We start from the raw sequence: 15,937 nt of genomic DNA, 5'->3' as shown, positions 1-15,937 counted from the left end.
CCAGTCCATCCATGGGAAGCGCCTTTCACCAATTGTACTTTGAGCAGTAGAACTTTGTGGCAGTATTTCCCGAGCAGGACTCTAGATAGGAGACAGTTTGGATTAGTGAGCATGCGCCATGGAAGCTTTGCCAGCAGAGCAATATTAAAGGTTTGAATATCCTTAAACCCCAAACCCCCCAAACTTTTTGGTTTTGTAAGCTTATCCCATGATAACCAACACATCTTGTTTTTTCCGGTGTTTGAGTCCCACCAGAAACGTGTTAGAGCCGATTGTATCATCTTACACAAGCCAACCGGTAGCAGAAAGCAAGTCACTGCAAAGCTAGGAACAGCAGTGAGTACAGCCTTAAGCATGACCATTTTACCAGCAGAGGAAAGGAATCTAGTAGACCAGCTTACTGCCTTCACCACAATCCTATCAATAATAGATGCAAAGAGGTCTCTCTTTTTCCTCCCGAAGTGTTCTGGGAGGCCAAGGTACTTTCCCACACCTTCCTCCTTTGTGATTCCTAGTATGTCTTTGACTTCAATTCTCACTAAGGATGTGGTCTTTTTAGCAAAGGAGATGGAGGACTTGTCGGTATTGATCCTCTGTCCCGAAGCAGATTCATACAGGGTTAGAATATGCGCTCAACACCTCGGCATCACCAAAATCTGGATCCGTTCAGACTCTCTTTCGCTCATCAGAGCCATAAACTCGGTTACCAAGCCGGTGAATCTCTACGGAATTCTCTCGGACATCGAGTCTCTATCATCGTCTTTCGTTTTTTGTTGCTTCTCCTTTGTTTTTCGTGACCTTAATGGGCAGGCAGACAATTTGGCTAAAACCTGCTTCTACAATGTGTTGTCCTCCTGGGCCTGAGGCTTTTAATGAATGTTTTAAGTTGATCAAAAAAAAAAAGATTAGACTTCGTTCCGGTTCGTATTGAAATACGTCATAATGATGTATTGATCTATGTTTCTTAGCTGACTAACACCATCGAAAAATCTATTTGTAGTCGTATTTGCTTCGTTCAAGTATGCTTACCATTTTCCACTGATGCTTCGAAGCCTGTTATGTGATCAACTATTTTTAGCAATGCATCTCTGATTTGTTTTATTTTATTTGTTTGGTTTTGACTTGACTTAATTCAAATTTTGTATAATTTTATTTCCCAATTCTTTTTTGTAAATATACAATTTTGGTTTGATAAATAAAAATAAATGTAACTGCAAATGGTTATAACATATATAACATAAGTATTTGCATACATTTTTTAGCAAAAAAAAAAACAATTTGGATAAAATGTTTGTAAAACTAACCAAATATAAACTTTCAAAACGTCTTATATAAAAGGAGCTGAATATTTAAAGTGTGTTATGGCACATTATCCTTATAGGATTGACCAAAAATAGCAATTTGTTAATGATGAGATAGTAATAATCATATTTAAGACATGGTTTGGAAGTGGTGAATTTTCAACTTGTGTCCACATGATTTTGCATTTCATACTTTCTTTTGACTTTCTTACAAGTATGAGTATGACCAAATCATTGAAAGTTCGCTCAAGATTTAAACTCCGTTATGATTTTAATTTATTTTTGACGACAAGCTTACTTACTCGTTGATTGCTCATTTAATTTCTTACCTGTCATCAGAACAATTCACCCTTTTTCTAAAGCCTCATCATATTTGGATTTATGAATTTACGTTTTAAAAATATGTTCCTCTCTATGCACGTAGTTATCATGAAATAAAAAGGATAATTGATGACAACAATAACTGCAATCAGAGAATAGCATCAATAATAAATACTAATAATGGGAACAAATAGTCATGTGATCTTATTCATTTTCTTCGGCGCATCCAACGGACCGAACATTAAAACAGCTAACGCACTTTCACAGTTTAGACATTTGTCACGGTGTTGCTAAAAAAAAAAGACATTTGTCACGGCAAAGATTTAGGCTCTCATTGCTGATAAAGCAATTTGATGAGATACTTTACCCAAAAGAGAAAAGCAATTTTGGTGAGTTAGTAGTATAATTATTTGGTCTCCATAATATAAGCGGTTATAAAACAAACTAGCCAACAACAAAAATGTTTTAAATTTAGTCAAAAAAACAAAAATGTTTTTTTTTTTTTTTTTTTGTCAACAACAAAAATGTTTAAATTGACAAAAAAAACAAACAAGTACCTAGATAAGCAACACAAAATATTAAGCTAATATGAAAATCACTACATTTCAAATTATTTTAAAACAGAATTTTTGTAAACAACTCGTCATATTTGGGGTTTGAAGTTTTTTTTTCAAAATGATTTCACATGTCATCATTATTTGATGAAAAAGGAACGATAGATTATCTATTTATAAACTTAATGGATATCAGTAATTAAGGATGGATCACTTGTTCTTTGAGTGCGTTTACTCATCCAAGATTTGGGAATTCACTGTCAAAGGTATATTATGCAACTCCTTCACAAATGTTTGGTCTGAGATCATGCTACTTATCGCTGATGAGACCAGGGACTTCCAGGGAGAAGTTGAGTCTTTTCTGTATCAGATATGCATTCCAAGCTGTTCTGTATGCTGTTTGGCGTGAACGTAACAAGCTCAAACATGGTGACAAGCTTCTGCCGTTACCAGTGCTTAAAAGAATGATAGACAAGGGCATCAGGAACAAAATCAGTCTGTTAAGAATGAAAGGGGTTAAGGGCATGGAGAAGCTGATGTAGTTTTGGTTTCAAAGTAGATTGTAAATATCTTTTTCATTTTGAAAGGTTGTGAGTAAGTTTGGTATTGCTCCTAGAGTATAAAGGATGCACTTAGTTGTATGAAGGCCTTTTTTGATGAATAAATTTAACATTCATTCAAAAAAAAAAATTAAAGATGGATCATGCAATTTGTTCTTTATCCTTATCTGCTAAACTTCGTAAATTTAGTTGATAAATTATGTTTTATCAGTTTTATAATTTTGTTTTGAGTTTTGTATCGAATTAAAATGTGGGTTTAAAGGTTTTCAGTCATTTATCGAGCATTTTCAAGTTTTTGATTGAAACATAATAAATCTATTTTGATGTAAAATAATAATTAAAAACTGCATAACTATGCTAATACGTCGGTTTAATAATGGATACAGGGCTTCCAATTGATGGATCGATCTCATTTTTTGTCACAAGATAAATAACTAAGTTATCTTTCCAATTCAACTGGTTGGAGTTCAACTGCCTGGAGAAACAATCCAACAGTCAGATCAAAAATTGAAGATCGTTATTTATAGATTATTTAGTATCTATGGAAAATTCGTAACGATTAATTGTTTCGAAGAATCACACGGGATTTAGTTGAGTTGATTAGACACACAAAAAATAAATGCCAAATATGATTTGACGCAAACTCAAAAACCTCAAGTAAAACTCAAACAGTACATCAAGCAAGGAATATACAAGTCCTAAACTTGCATAATATTTGTTTGGTAAATGGATCATAGACTGCTGAATCACAGTACAATGAATATGGTTGAGTATGTATGGTCGATCAGAAAATAAATAACTTTTAGGATTGAGAACAAAAAAAGTTGTATGTCTTCTTTGCACTTAGAAATGTAAGAGTTAATTTGAGCAATGGACACAATACTTCAACACAAGAATTGCCAACAGTTTGTAACATACTGCAAGGATATTATATCAATGATTCTAGACCCAAACGCATGGTCAAGTTTCTCCACAGAGCTAAGGGAGGTCGCATTGTTTCAAAAAAGATTTATGGACTTCAAGAGTTTCCATATACCAAGCATGCAAAATTGGACAACAGATAGTTTAGCTAAAATAACTTGTACTTTTCATAAATATTTGATTTTTGTTGGTTGTTTATTCTGATCTGGATTTCCAAACTACCTATAGTTTAGGTAATAGAATAGTTTTTGGACGTTAAAAAGGGTATAAGCAAAATGCTAGTCTTGAAAACAAATGTAAGTACATTATTCAACAACACTATACTCAAACTTGTTTCAGAATTCATCTATTTATATATGTATTCCCCAATTCCTTCTAATTCTGTTCATCTTAGTTTTCATCGACAAAACAAAATTATTACTAACAATCTTCTTGATTATAATTTTATAACAAAAGATTAAAATATATAAGTAAAAAGTAAAAAAGAGAGGACACATGACATGACGAGACCGGAGCAAAGGTGGAAAAACCACGCCTTTCCTTTGGGCGTTACAGTTTTTTCTTCATTTCACTGTTTATTCCCAAAAATAAAATAACCAATATTTAAATAATCGGAAAATCATTGAAATTTTAAATTATTCTCACTCTCTCTCTCTTTCTTTCTTTCATGCTCTCTCTCTCTCGCAGTCGCAGGCAACTCAGAGCTCGAGATTCATCCTTTTCTTTTCTCTGTTCCACCGCCGACGATGCATAAGCCCTAGCGCGTAGTTCCGGCGAAAAACAAGTACACTCCCTATATAGTATAGTAACTTTCTCTTTTTTTTCTGCTTCTCCTTTAGTGATTCGTACTGTTTCCTGGATCTAACGTTTTGATTCTTTCCATCGTGATCCTCTCGTAGCTACTCGCTTGTGTGTGTGTGCTCGAGAATGCGAAACAACGGAAGCGAGAATCTAGGGAAGGCGAAAAGGTAGGGAAGCTAATGTCGGGTTCGAGAGTTTCGGATCTGCATCTCAAGAGAGAGCTCACTCAAATCAGGAAAGCTGGCCGCGTTCTGCGCGATCCCGGCACCACTTCCTCCTGGAGATCCCCTCTCAACTCCTCTAGATCCCTCGCTGCGGCGGTTGTGGATCCTCCGCCGAGCAGGATCTCGAGTCAGAGTGGTAAGCTCCCGATTCGAGGAGAGAGTAGTAGTAACCGAGGCAAGGAGAAGAAAGTGTTCTTGTATAACTGGAAAACTCAGAGATCCTCCAGCGAGAAAAGCGGTTTAGCTAAAAACAGCAAGGAGGATGGAGAAGGAGATGAAGAAGAAGAAGAAGAATCTTCGTGGACTGAAGCTAGTGTGAACGATGATGACGATGTGAGTGATGCGAGGAAGGATGGCGATTCGTATGGAATCCAATCGGCTTCGATGATATCCAGATGCAGAGACACGTCACAAGGCGTGTCAAAGATGAGGAAGAAGAAGAGCAAGAAACAAAACTCGTCTCGTTTGGATTTTCTATCAAAATATCAACCTAGAAATGGTGGATCAGCTTTAGCTCTAAGGAGAGGTGACACTGCTGAGTTATCAGACGATACAGAGGAACTCAGCAATGCGGAGGATCTGAGGAAGGTCACTGGTAATGGTGGTGCTTCTCCTCTGCTTTTGAAGCTTAAGCACAAGAACTGGTCACGTTCTTCCTCTAATAAGCTGCTGAGAGCTGCTAGGAAAGAGGATTCCTCGTGTACTTATAACAGCACGCCGGCTTTGTCCACTAGCTCGTACAACATGTATGCTGTTCGTAACCCAAGCAACGTTGGATCTTGGGATGGTACCACTACTTCAGTTAATGATGGTGATGATGAGTTGGATGATGATCACTTGGATTTACCAGGGAGGCAAGGCTGTGGGATTCCATGTTATTGGACCAAGAAGGCTATGAAACATAGAGGTGGATGTAGAAGCTGCTGCTCTCCGTCGTTTTCGGATACTTTGAGGAGAACGGGGAGTAGCATTTTGTGTGGGAGTCAATCGGTGTACCGTAGACATAGTCGACATTCTTCTGGAGGGTTTAGTAAACAGAAAATTGCTTCGAGGAGTGCTCAAGGTGTTTTGCCTTTGCTCACATACGGCTGTGATGGTAGAGGGGGGTCTTCTATAGGAACCGGGCTTAGTGACGACGAGCTTTCCACCAATTTTGGTGAGATTGATTTAGAGGCTCAGAGTAGATTAGACGGGAGGAGATGGTCTACTAGTTATAGGAGTCAAGATGGTTTGGAGGCTGCAGTGTTAGATGGCGAAGGAGAAGAAGGAAGTACACCTGAAAACATCAGAAGCTTCAGCCAAAAATACAAACCAATGTTCTTTGATGAATTGATTGGGCAGAGTATAGTGGTTCAGTCGCTAATGAACGCTGTAAAAAGGAGTAGGATCGCTCCTGTTTATCTCTTCCAGGGTCCGAGGGGGACTGGGAAGACATCGACGGCAAGGATTTTTTCAGCCGCCTTGAATTGTGTGGCCACTGAAGAAATGAAGCCTTGTGGGTACTGTAAAGAATGCAATGACTTCATGTCTGGTAAAAGTAGAGATTTTTGGGAACTTGATGGAGCTAATAAGAAGGGAGCTGATAAGGTTAGGTACCTTTTAAAAAACTTACCGACTATGCTTCCACGGAGTTCCTCAACATACAAGGTTTTTGTGATAGATGAGTGTCATTTGCTGCCATCTAAGACGTGGCTGTCTTTTCTTAAGTTTCTTGAGAAACCTCTGCAGAAAGTTGTCTTCATATTTATAACTACAGACCTTGACAATGTTCCTCGGACCATTCAGTCAAGGTGCCAGAAGTTCCTCTTCGACAAACTCAAAGATGCAGACATAGTAGTGAGACTAAAGAAGATTGCTTCTGACGAAAATCTTGATGTGGAATCGCACGCGTTGGACCTGATTGCTATGAACGCGGATGGCTCACTTCGAGATGCTGAAACTATGTTGGAGCAGCTAAGTTTGCTGGGAAAACGTATCACCACTGCTCTAGTAAACGAGCTAGTAAGTTTTTCTAACTTGTCTATGTTTCTGTGTATTAGAAAAGGTAAACCTACTAATGTAATTAATATGGCATTGATGTTTGTGTAGGTGGGTGTTGTTTCAGATGAAAAATTGCTAGAGCTCTTGGAATTAGCATTGTCATCTGATACGGCAGAGACAGTGAAACGAGCTAGAGAGTTATTGGACCTTGGAGCTGACCCAATAGTCTTGATGTCTCAACTTGCTAGTCTTATCATGGATATCATTGCTGGTACATACAAGGTCGTAGACGAAAAATACAGCGACGCCTTCCTTGATGGACGAAACTGTGAGTTACTAGCAAACTATTTAAAATAATCCATAGTGGTTAGAACTTTAGCTTATTGATGCATTATGATATATTAGCTTGTTGAGAACATTCGATTTTTTCCTCAATCAGAACCAGACCCTTATAAGCCATTGTTTTGTGAGAGTAATGCTACGATGTGTCTTTGACCACTCAGTTTGATTTGAACTTTTTAGCTGATTGATTAATTTTGTGCTTCGTTTTTGTAGTGACTGAAGCGGATATGGAGGGACTAAAGCACGCTTTGAAACTTCTTTCTGAGGCTGAGAAGCAGCTAAGAGTTTCAAATGACCGTTCAACATGGTTCACAGCGACTTTGCTTCAGCTTGGGTCAATGCCTTCTCCTGGAACCACACATACAGGAAGTAGTAGAAGGCAAAGCTCTAGAGCGACTGATGATGACCCATCAAGCCTTTCAAGGGAAGTGATGGCATACAAACAGAGAGTAGGAGGACTTCACTTTAGTAAGTCAGCATCCCCAGCGTCGATTAGAAAGAGGAGCGGAAATCACACCCACGAAGCCAAATCATTCTCCAGGGTTATCGATAACACCTGCTATAAATCCTCCTCATCTAGCCAAGTTCCAGAGAGCGAAGCCTCCATCTCCTCGCATGACAATAGCACCGCAAGCACCATGATGCTTACCCAAAGAAGTTCAGAGAAACTAAATGATATATGGAGAAAATGTATAGAAAGATGCCATTCCAAAACACTGAGGCAGCTGCTCTATACTCATGGGAAACTTATATCTATCAGTGAAGTTGAAGGTAAAAGACCAAAAAGTTTCTTTCTTCTCTCACTTTTTCTTTCCTGCTGTGTTGAAAAGTTGTATATGACTTGCAGGTATTCTAGTTGCTTATCTCGCCTTTGGAGAAACAGATATCAAATCAAGAGCTGAAAGGTTTCTAAGCAGTATCACAAACTCGATGGAAATGGTATTAAGGCGAAGCGTAGAGGTGAGGATAATTCTCTTGCCTGAAACCGAGTTGCTCGTTGTCCCTCGGAAACCAGAAATGACCAACAGAGGTGGAGATCTGAATGCCATTACTGGTTTTAACGCTGCATCAGACGTAGGAGTTGGTAGCAGCGAAGAAAGCAGATCAAAAATCCCAATGCAAAGGATAGAATCCATCATCCGAGAACAAAGATTAGAGACCGCGTGGCTACAAACAGCTGATAAAGACACACCTGGATCTATAATAGGGATAAAACCTGAAAGGAATCAGATTCTACCTCAAGAAGACGCTTGTCGCCAGCCTAACGTAGGTTCTCCTGCGATATCTTCTTCCGGATTAACTTCTCACCATTGGGTAGATGAGCTAAACAATGAAGTTAAGCTTTTGAAAATCGGTGAGAACGGTGAGCTTCAAGAGAATCTAACAGGTAAAAGAGGAGAGCATTGTCCTCTTTCCCCGAGCTTGCTTCATGATTCTAGCTTCGGACACAAGAAAGACAATCTGTAAGTTTTTCATGATCCTTGTTGTTCCATGCTGGCTGCAAAAAGTTGGTTGTGTATGAACATTTTGGATTTGGTTTGTGCAGAGGAGGATACGAATCAGGACCAGGAACAAGAAGAGTTGGTTGTAATATTTTATTTTGTTGGAACACACACAAGACTCAAAGGAGTAACAAGGTATGTGGTCATTAATCAGAAACTGAACCTTCTTTTCAATATATTGATTCGTTTTGTTTATCTCATTATGCTGATTTGATTTCGTAGAAACAGGGTAAGGGAACTCCTGTTCGTCCCCGAAGAATTCGAAAGAGAGGATTCTCTCTATTTAATGGATGTGCTAAGCCAAGGAAGGCAGAAGGTAACTTTAGAAGATGAAGCTTTAGTTTCAAGAGTCATGAAAACAGAATTGTTCACTCAAACTCTAATTTCCTCATCTGTTATTCCACTTACAACATAGTTTTCCTTGAATACTATTTGATGATTGATATGTCAAAGGATAGTTTTAATTTTATTCACTGTAAAGTTCATATCTTATTGAGTTTAATAGACTCTCCTTTTTGTGTTCTTTTTATAAAACTTAGAAAAATGTTACTATGAAATTTAATAAAATGTCAATCTTGAGCAGTGGTTAATATTTTTTTTTGGTTTGTGTTGCATTTTCTTACAGAAAAATTAAGTTAATGAACAGCTGCCGTTTTTTTGTTAATGGCATATACTCGTAGATGATTCTCTTCACCATTTTAGGTTACTTACGTAAGTGTCACGATTCTTTCTTCGATGAATGAATTGTTCTTTTTTCTGAGATGGTATTACTCTATAGTCTAATATAAATAAGCAAACTAGGCTAAGCATTTTCTATAACAAATACAAAGATGACCAAGATCATGAAGCTCTCTACAATGACAACGGTGTTCACTTTTGTTCTTCTTGCATTTGGTCTTACCCAAACTTCCAAACCGACTCTTAACCATCGGTTTTATCAACCAAACCAAACCTGATGGGAAGAAATCAGTGGATCAGGTCCTCCCTTCTATTTGCGTTCCAACTTTACCTTGTTGTCCTCCAAGTTTCGGCCGTTGATATCCACAAACTCGACTAATGATTAGCGAAGTCAAATGTTTCTTTCCTTAATATCGAGCGCTTCAAATAAGTTATAGGAGTATGTAATGCATGAATGCAGAAAATATGCTTATGTTATTTTGCTTTTTTTCTCTATATATCTTATCTGTTAAAAGAGAAATACATTTTTTATCTACCATAAAAAAATCATACTAGCCTTATTAGATCTATTTCATTAATTACATTTATTTAATTATTTACATTAATCTATTAAATATATAAAGATATTACTAATAAATCAATTTTAACTGTAAATTTAAATTTTATCTTTAGTTATAACAAAATGTTGAGAAAAAATTTAACAAAATCTTTCTAAAAATTTTAAATATTTTATTTAAATTAATACCATTGATTAATTTCGTAATTAATAAAATATACTATTACATTAATTTAAATAAGATTTTATTATAAAACAAAATAAAATAAAAGTGTATGCTATTTTTCAAATTTTATAATTATATTCTAGGGAAATTGCCACAAATACCACATTCATAGTACCAATTTTCATGTTTACACTAACTACTTTTACCATCACCTTTAATGAAGGGTAAAATACAATTATACCCTTAGGGATAACTAATCTAGACTTAGTGTTTAGAGTTGAGGGGTGGGATAGGATTTTTGGAATGCGAAATTTATGATTCTAATAAATATATAAATACTTAAAAATATATTAAAAATTTTAAAAAATAGTTTCAAACATAATTTTCGTTTTTCAAAAAGAAATTTGAAAAAAAAAATTCGAAAAAAAGAATTCAAAAAAAAAATTTATAAAAAAGTTCTAATTTGAAAAAGTATAATTCGAAAACATAAAAAAAATTTACATTTTTATTTTTTTATTATTATTATTTTTATTATAATTTTTTTTATTTAAATAATAATTTATTATATATATAAATAACAAGGGCATACGAGTCTTTTGCCACTTAATAAAAAATGTATTTTTGAAAATGCTTCATTAGTAGTGGTAAAAATGAAAAGTGGTACCATGAAAGTGATAAACATGTAATTTCCCCTATTCTATATCTTCTTTATTAAAAGAAATACCATAAAAAATCATATTAGGTCTATTTCATCAATTACATCTATTTGATTATTTAAGTTAATATATTTAATATATAACATTTCTAAAGAATCTTATAAATTATATAGATATTGATAAATAAACTTTAACTGTAAATTTAAATTTTATTTCTACTTATAACAAAATATGTTGGGAAATATCTAACAAAATCTTAATAAAATTTTAAAATATTTTTAAATTAATGCAACGATTGATTTCATAATTAATAATATAGTATTATTATAATCTATTTACTTATAAAAAATCCCACAATATACTAAAATAAATAACATAGAAATATAAATTATGCTAAGAAAATATCAATTCTATAGTAACTAAATAAAATTTTAAAATGTGTTGTATTCAGTCTGTAAAAATTAGAAAAAGTGAAGGAGATTCTCAATTTGTTTATTTCATATTATGAATTTATTTTACCAAACTTGAAAATATATTAATATATAATAACAATTAATAATAAAGTAAAATGTATAAAACAAATCATTATACATTAATAATATCGAATAAGAAACATAACTAATAACATTATAGATTTACACAATATATAACACTAAAATGTAAATTATATCTTTGAAAGTTTTGCGATAATATCTGTTATATATTTATAAAATGAAAATGTATGGGTGAAAAATCTAGTTTGTAGTCTATAATAGATGATTCAAATCCTATTAGATTTGGACCAAAACTGAAAAATGTAGACATCGTTGGTTACATATCCTAAGAGAGTACACATCAAAAAAGAATTCGAATCCTATTAGATTTGGACCATTGGTTACATATCCTAAAGCTCACAATAAAAACGACCTAAGAGAATTCGAATCCTATTAGATTTGGACCAAAACTGAAAAAAAACTTCATATATAAAGAGTTAGAACAATAAAAAATGTATATCCCAAATCGATCAGAAAGCTGAAATGCCAAACTCTATTTCGCCTTTTTAGAATGTAGACAAATATGATTTATGTGACAAACGGGGGAGTTCCGGAGACGAGATTGCACATTTCTGGATTCATCCAACTCGGCAAAGGCGAAGCTGGACACGACGGATCCAACTCGCCGTTGGGCGAGTTGGACATAGTTCGTCCAACTCGCCCAACCGCAAGTTGGATCGGTCGGTCCAAATCGCCGTTGGGCGAGTTGGCCTTGGCTAATCCAACTTCTCTGATGGTCGGACGGCATTGGTTCGGTCGTTCCGATGCTCGGGAATTGTTTGTTTGATGGTTTGATCGATCCCTTGCGAATGACTTGTCGTGTAATAATCTTAGGAATGCAAAGTTTCAGTTTTTCGTATTCTCATTATCTTTTTAGAAAGGTTTTTCGGGATCTTTTTGACATTGGTTTCGTCGTTATCAATTTCGCCCCCAACAAGAGACATTTCGGATGAGATTCAAAGAGAACGTGATGGGGGCCTTATTGGAAGCATGAAGGGCGACATTAGAGTGATGAGAGAGGAGAAGGGTGACACTGGAGTGATGAGAGAGATAGAGAATGGCGACTTTAATCAAGGAGAGAGAGAGAGAGAGGAGGTGAGTAACATTGACAAGGAGAGAGAGAGAATGGCGACATTGAGCAAGGAGAGAGGCAGAATGGCGACATTGACCAGGGAGAGGGAGGAGTTAGGCATCGTTGATCAAGGAGAGGGAGGAGTTAGGCATCGTTGACCATGGAGAGAGAGAGAGAATGTCGACATTGGACGAGGAGAAGGGCGAGGGGGTATTTGAGGAGAAGGGGAAGGGGGAACATGGAAGAGAGAAGAAGGACGAGGGGCATTTGAGGAGAAGTGCGACATTAAAGCATGAAGAGGCATTTCTTCTCTTATTATTCCCTCCGTTTATTTTATGCAAGTTTTTCCACAAGGATTCTCCAAAAGTTGCTATGCGGAAGATTATCTCATAGATTTTTCTAAGAGGTTTTTCTGCGTAAACTTTTTGAATTTTGTTTTACGGAAGATTATTTCGTAAAACTTGTCATTTCTCGTAAAACTTTCTGCAAGAACATTTTTCTGATCATTTCATGTTTGGACAGAAACTCTTTCATTCTTTGTACGGGATGAAATTACAAAGTTTTGTTCTCGTATCCTTATTTTAATAGGCTTGGTTTATGCGTTGTAGTTTCTTCGACATTTCCGGCTCATATTTGAATAAGGCTTAATTTTTCGGAGCCGTTGATTTCATCGTGACTGATTTTGATCCCAATAATAACAAAATCCAAACTGAATCCGATCCAGACTTTTATAATATCTGAATGCGGCTTAATGAATCCGAAAACCCCAAACCCAAATGAATCAGAATCAAAACATGATTATGAGCCGTTTACCCAGCCCTACTTGAATTGGTGAAATATGTTCTTATAATTTTAGTTTGATAAAATCATTAAAATATATTTCATATTTTTGTTATTATTAAAATAATATTTTTCAGAGAAAAGCTTATTGATTCAGCATATATTTTATAAAATATCTCACTCTGTACATCACGCAGATTATTACCTAATCATTTGCTATAACAAACAAGTTTCAGAAGTCAAATCCTACCGTAATCTCTGGTTACATTTCACATTACTCAAATAAAAATTCTTCCTTTAGTTCTGTAGCAAATAGTTTTTTTGTTCTCTAAAAAACATATTTAATACTTTTTGTCCAAAAAAAATTATTTTGTTCATTTTTTTGGGTAATATTTGATTGTACTTCCATAAGTCTATTGTTATTGAGGTGCCATAACAAAAGAAAAGAAACTGGATTGTTGATTACGGGACAAGCAAAAGCCATTCAATTTCACTTTTTGCACAGAGAATCTATTGGTAAACTGAAAGTGAGTGTGATCGAGTCCAATCGTTAGTTCATGTACGCACTCGCACATAGATTTCTACGCACACGCGTAGCTTCTAATACAATCGAGATCCAATCGTTACATAAATATTACATGAGACTCATATTTTATTACAACACTTTTTTTTTGCAAAAGATATTTTATTACAATATTTTGGTGTATATATCTTATAATATACCAAACTAGAATGATGATTTAGCTGAAAATACAAACAAAAGAAAACTCAACTTTTATAAACATTAATTAGTCTTACGGGAAAAATAGAAGGAAAAAAAGCTAAGATCATCTCCAATGGTCACTTCAAAAACTAAAGAGGGTGTTTTCCCCATTTACCAACGAAGTTTATAGGTTTTCCATTGTCCTCTAAGTGAAGTCCATCGTTTTTAGCGATCGCTGAAAGTAATCCTTGACATGGAGGTTTTGAAAAATCTCGTCTAAACATAACACTATAACGATCAGTTTGAGGTCCTTGAGGTCCTTGTTTATACATCACACATATCCAAGATCTTGCTTTTCCCTCACGGGTTTCATATTGTTGTTTCTCATTAAATTTTAAAACTCCGCGTCGGATAATAGGATATGAACAGTGAAATATCAGAGTCTGACCAGGACCGATTTTGTTTTGAATTTCTACCATTCGACTGTTGCATACTGACGGTAGCGCTTCACCCAATCCAATATACATAGCAGCAAACAGTAACTGACACAAAAGGTATGAAATTCTTCATTTTTCTTTTGAACAAAAGAATATTTTGAATTAGTATGAATACAAAACATCAAAAAGTGTAGTATTTAAACACAAAAAATAGCATCGCAAACGTATTTTCGCTTAGCTATAAATAACTTTATGGCTTTATCTAAATTTAAGCACAAACATAAACCAATTACTTCTATGGCTAAAAAAAAAGAGTCCGATGTCGAAAAGCAAGGTTGGCCGATAAAATTAAACAATATATATTAGAGAAAATTACATATTTATTTACTAATTAGTTACATGTTTATTGACAAAATAATTAATCATAACTGACATTTATTACAATATTAACATCTCTCTTATTGAAACATAAACATTTTCTTGGACATAATATTTTTTTGTAAAATTTTACATCAAGTACACACTTCTCTCGTACTTTTCTCATTAAATAAACCAAAAGTAAACCAAGCAACCCTCCTAGATTTTTAGGGATATCCAAATATGATCACATTCCACTTACATTTTGTATCCTTAGAATATTTCTCAATTCATGTTTGATGGGTTTTTCAATCTTATGACTGAACTAAATCGAAGATTTTTTGAAATTTATATGTTGATCTGATACCGCTTCGTATTCTTTTAAAATCCTGAATATTTTTTTGGGACTCCTCATTTTGTGATTTATAAAAGAAGAGACTATCATCTGTAAAGAATAGATGAGAAATTGAGGGGCATGCCATTGCAACTTTTATGCCTGTCCCATCTCGTACTCTATTTCCTCCTCTGAGTCTCTTCTCTGCGTTTCCCCTTTGCTCGATCTCGAGCTCTGTCGTCTCCACTCACCCGCAATTGAACACTCTCTCTCCTTGAATCGTGATAAACCTGACTAAACTCACAAAGTCACAAGAAGAGCTTGACTCAGGGAATTACTTCGGAGTTACTTCAGTAAATTAACCTTAAAGTCTCCAACTTTCTCTTCTTTGTTCAAAGATTATATATGATTTGGATCGAGATTGGTTCTTTCTACTTGTAGATAACACTTGCCAGAAGATGTTTGGCCTTGTTTTCTTGATTTATACAGTAGCTATTTTAGAAATCTTGATGTGGAATCTGCTCAAGAAATTGAGTCTATGCATGTGAACATTTCCACCTCTAGCTCTTAACTAATGAAGTGGCTGTTTCTGGGAACAGGGTATGGCTGAGCATAAAGATTCGTATGGTGCACCGCTTTGTCCTTGCAGGTGATCTTTGGATTTTTTTTGAAGATTGAAGATGAAGTTCCTTGACTTAGCAATCTTAGGAATTGTTTTGGTTTATGTGTATTTTTGGATGATATGTGAAATAATGTATGTTTTATAAATTTAATGAAATATAATTTCTTATTTATAGATCAAATTGTCATGTATAAATGATAAATGCCAATTATGATTGGTTATTTTGTCTTTAAGCATGTAACTAATTGGTAAATAAATACGTAATTTCTCTAATATATATTGTTTAATTTTATCGGCCAACCTTGCTTTTCGACATCGGACTCTTTTTTTTTGGCCATAGAAGTAATTGGTTTATGTTTGTGCTTAAATTTAGATAAAGTCATAAAGTTATTTATAGCTAAGCGAAAAGTACGCTTGCGATGCTATTTTTGTGTTTAAATACTACACTTTTTGATGTTTTATATTCATACTAATTCAAAAATATTCTTTTGTTCAAAAGATAAATGAAGAACATCATACCTTTTCTGTCAGTTACTG

General features: G+C 34.9%; 1 protein-coding gene and 1 long non-coding RNA gene across 4 annotated transcripts; both read left to right on the top strand.

The window, feature by feature from the left end:
• Positions 1-4,241: 4,241 nt before the first annotated feature.
• On the top strand, positions 4,242-9,088 carry LOC106369343 (protein STICHEL-like). 3 transcript variants are annotated; one of them, XM_013809494.3, is made up of 7 exons: positions 4,242-4,441; positions 4,557-6,683; positions 6,771-6,990; positions 7,218-7,775; positions 7,852-8,467; positions 8,551-8,641; positions 8,729-9,088. In XM_013809494.3, exons 2-7 carry the CDS (start codon positions 4,638-4,640, stop codon positions 8,837-8,839), a joined length of 3,642 nt encoding a protein of 1,213 aa, XP_013664948.2. In that variant the 5' UTR covers positions 4,242-4,441; positions 4,557-4,637; the 3' UTR covers positions 8,840-9,088. The 3 variants fall into 3 exon arrangements, with proteins under 3 accessions (XP_013664948.2, XP_013664950.2, XP_013664949.2); XM_013809496.3 differs by having other exon boundaries at positions 8,735-9,028; XM_013809495.3 differs by having other exon boundaries at positions 4,280-4,457.
• A 5,334-nt stretch (positions 9,089-14,422) lies between these two features.
• On the top strand, positions 14,423-15,673 carry LOC106365442. Its single transcript, XR_001273495.3, has 2 exons — positions 14,423-15,131; positions 15,378-15,673. It is a non-coding gene; the product is annotated as an uncharacterized LOC106365442 (long non-coding RNA).
• Positions 15,674-15,937: the final 264 nt, after the last annotated feature.

The sequence above is a fragment of the Brassica napus genome, chromosome A6, assembly GCF_020379485.1.
Source record: "Brassica napus cultivar Da-Ae chromosome A6, Da-Ae, whole genome shotgun sequence".
Classification (NCBI taxonomy): domain Eukaryota; kingdom Viridiplantae; phylum Streptophyta; class Magnoliopsida; order Brassicales; family Brassicaceae; genus Brassica; species Brassica napus.
The sequence above is the reverse complement of the archived record's forward strand: the minus strand, read 5'-3'. Positions and strand labels throughout refer to the sequence as shown.

Coding starts and splice junctions, on each gene's coding strand:
- LOC106369343 (XM_013809494.3), top strand. CDS start 4,638: ATGTCGGGTTCGAGAGTTTCGGATCTGCATCTCAAGAGAGAGCTCACT. Junction 6,991..7,217: donor CTTCCTTGATGGACGAAACT/GTGAGTTACTAG, acceptor TCGTTTTTGTAG/TGACTGAAGCGGATATGGAG. Junction 8,642..8,728: donor AGACTCAAAGGAGTAACAAG/GTATGTGGTCAT, acceptor TTGATTTCGTAG/AAACAGGGTAAGGGAACTCC.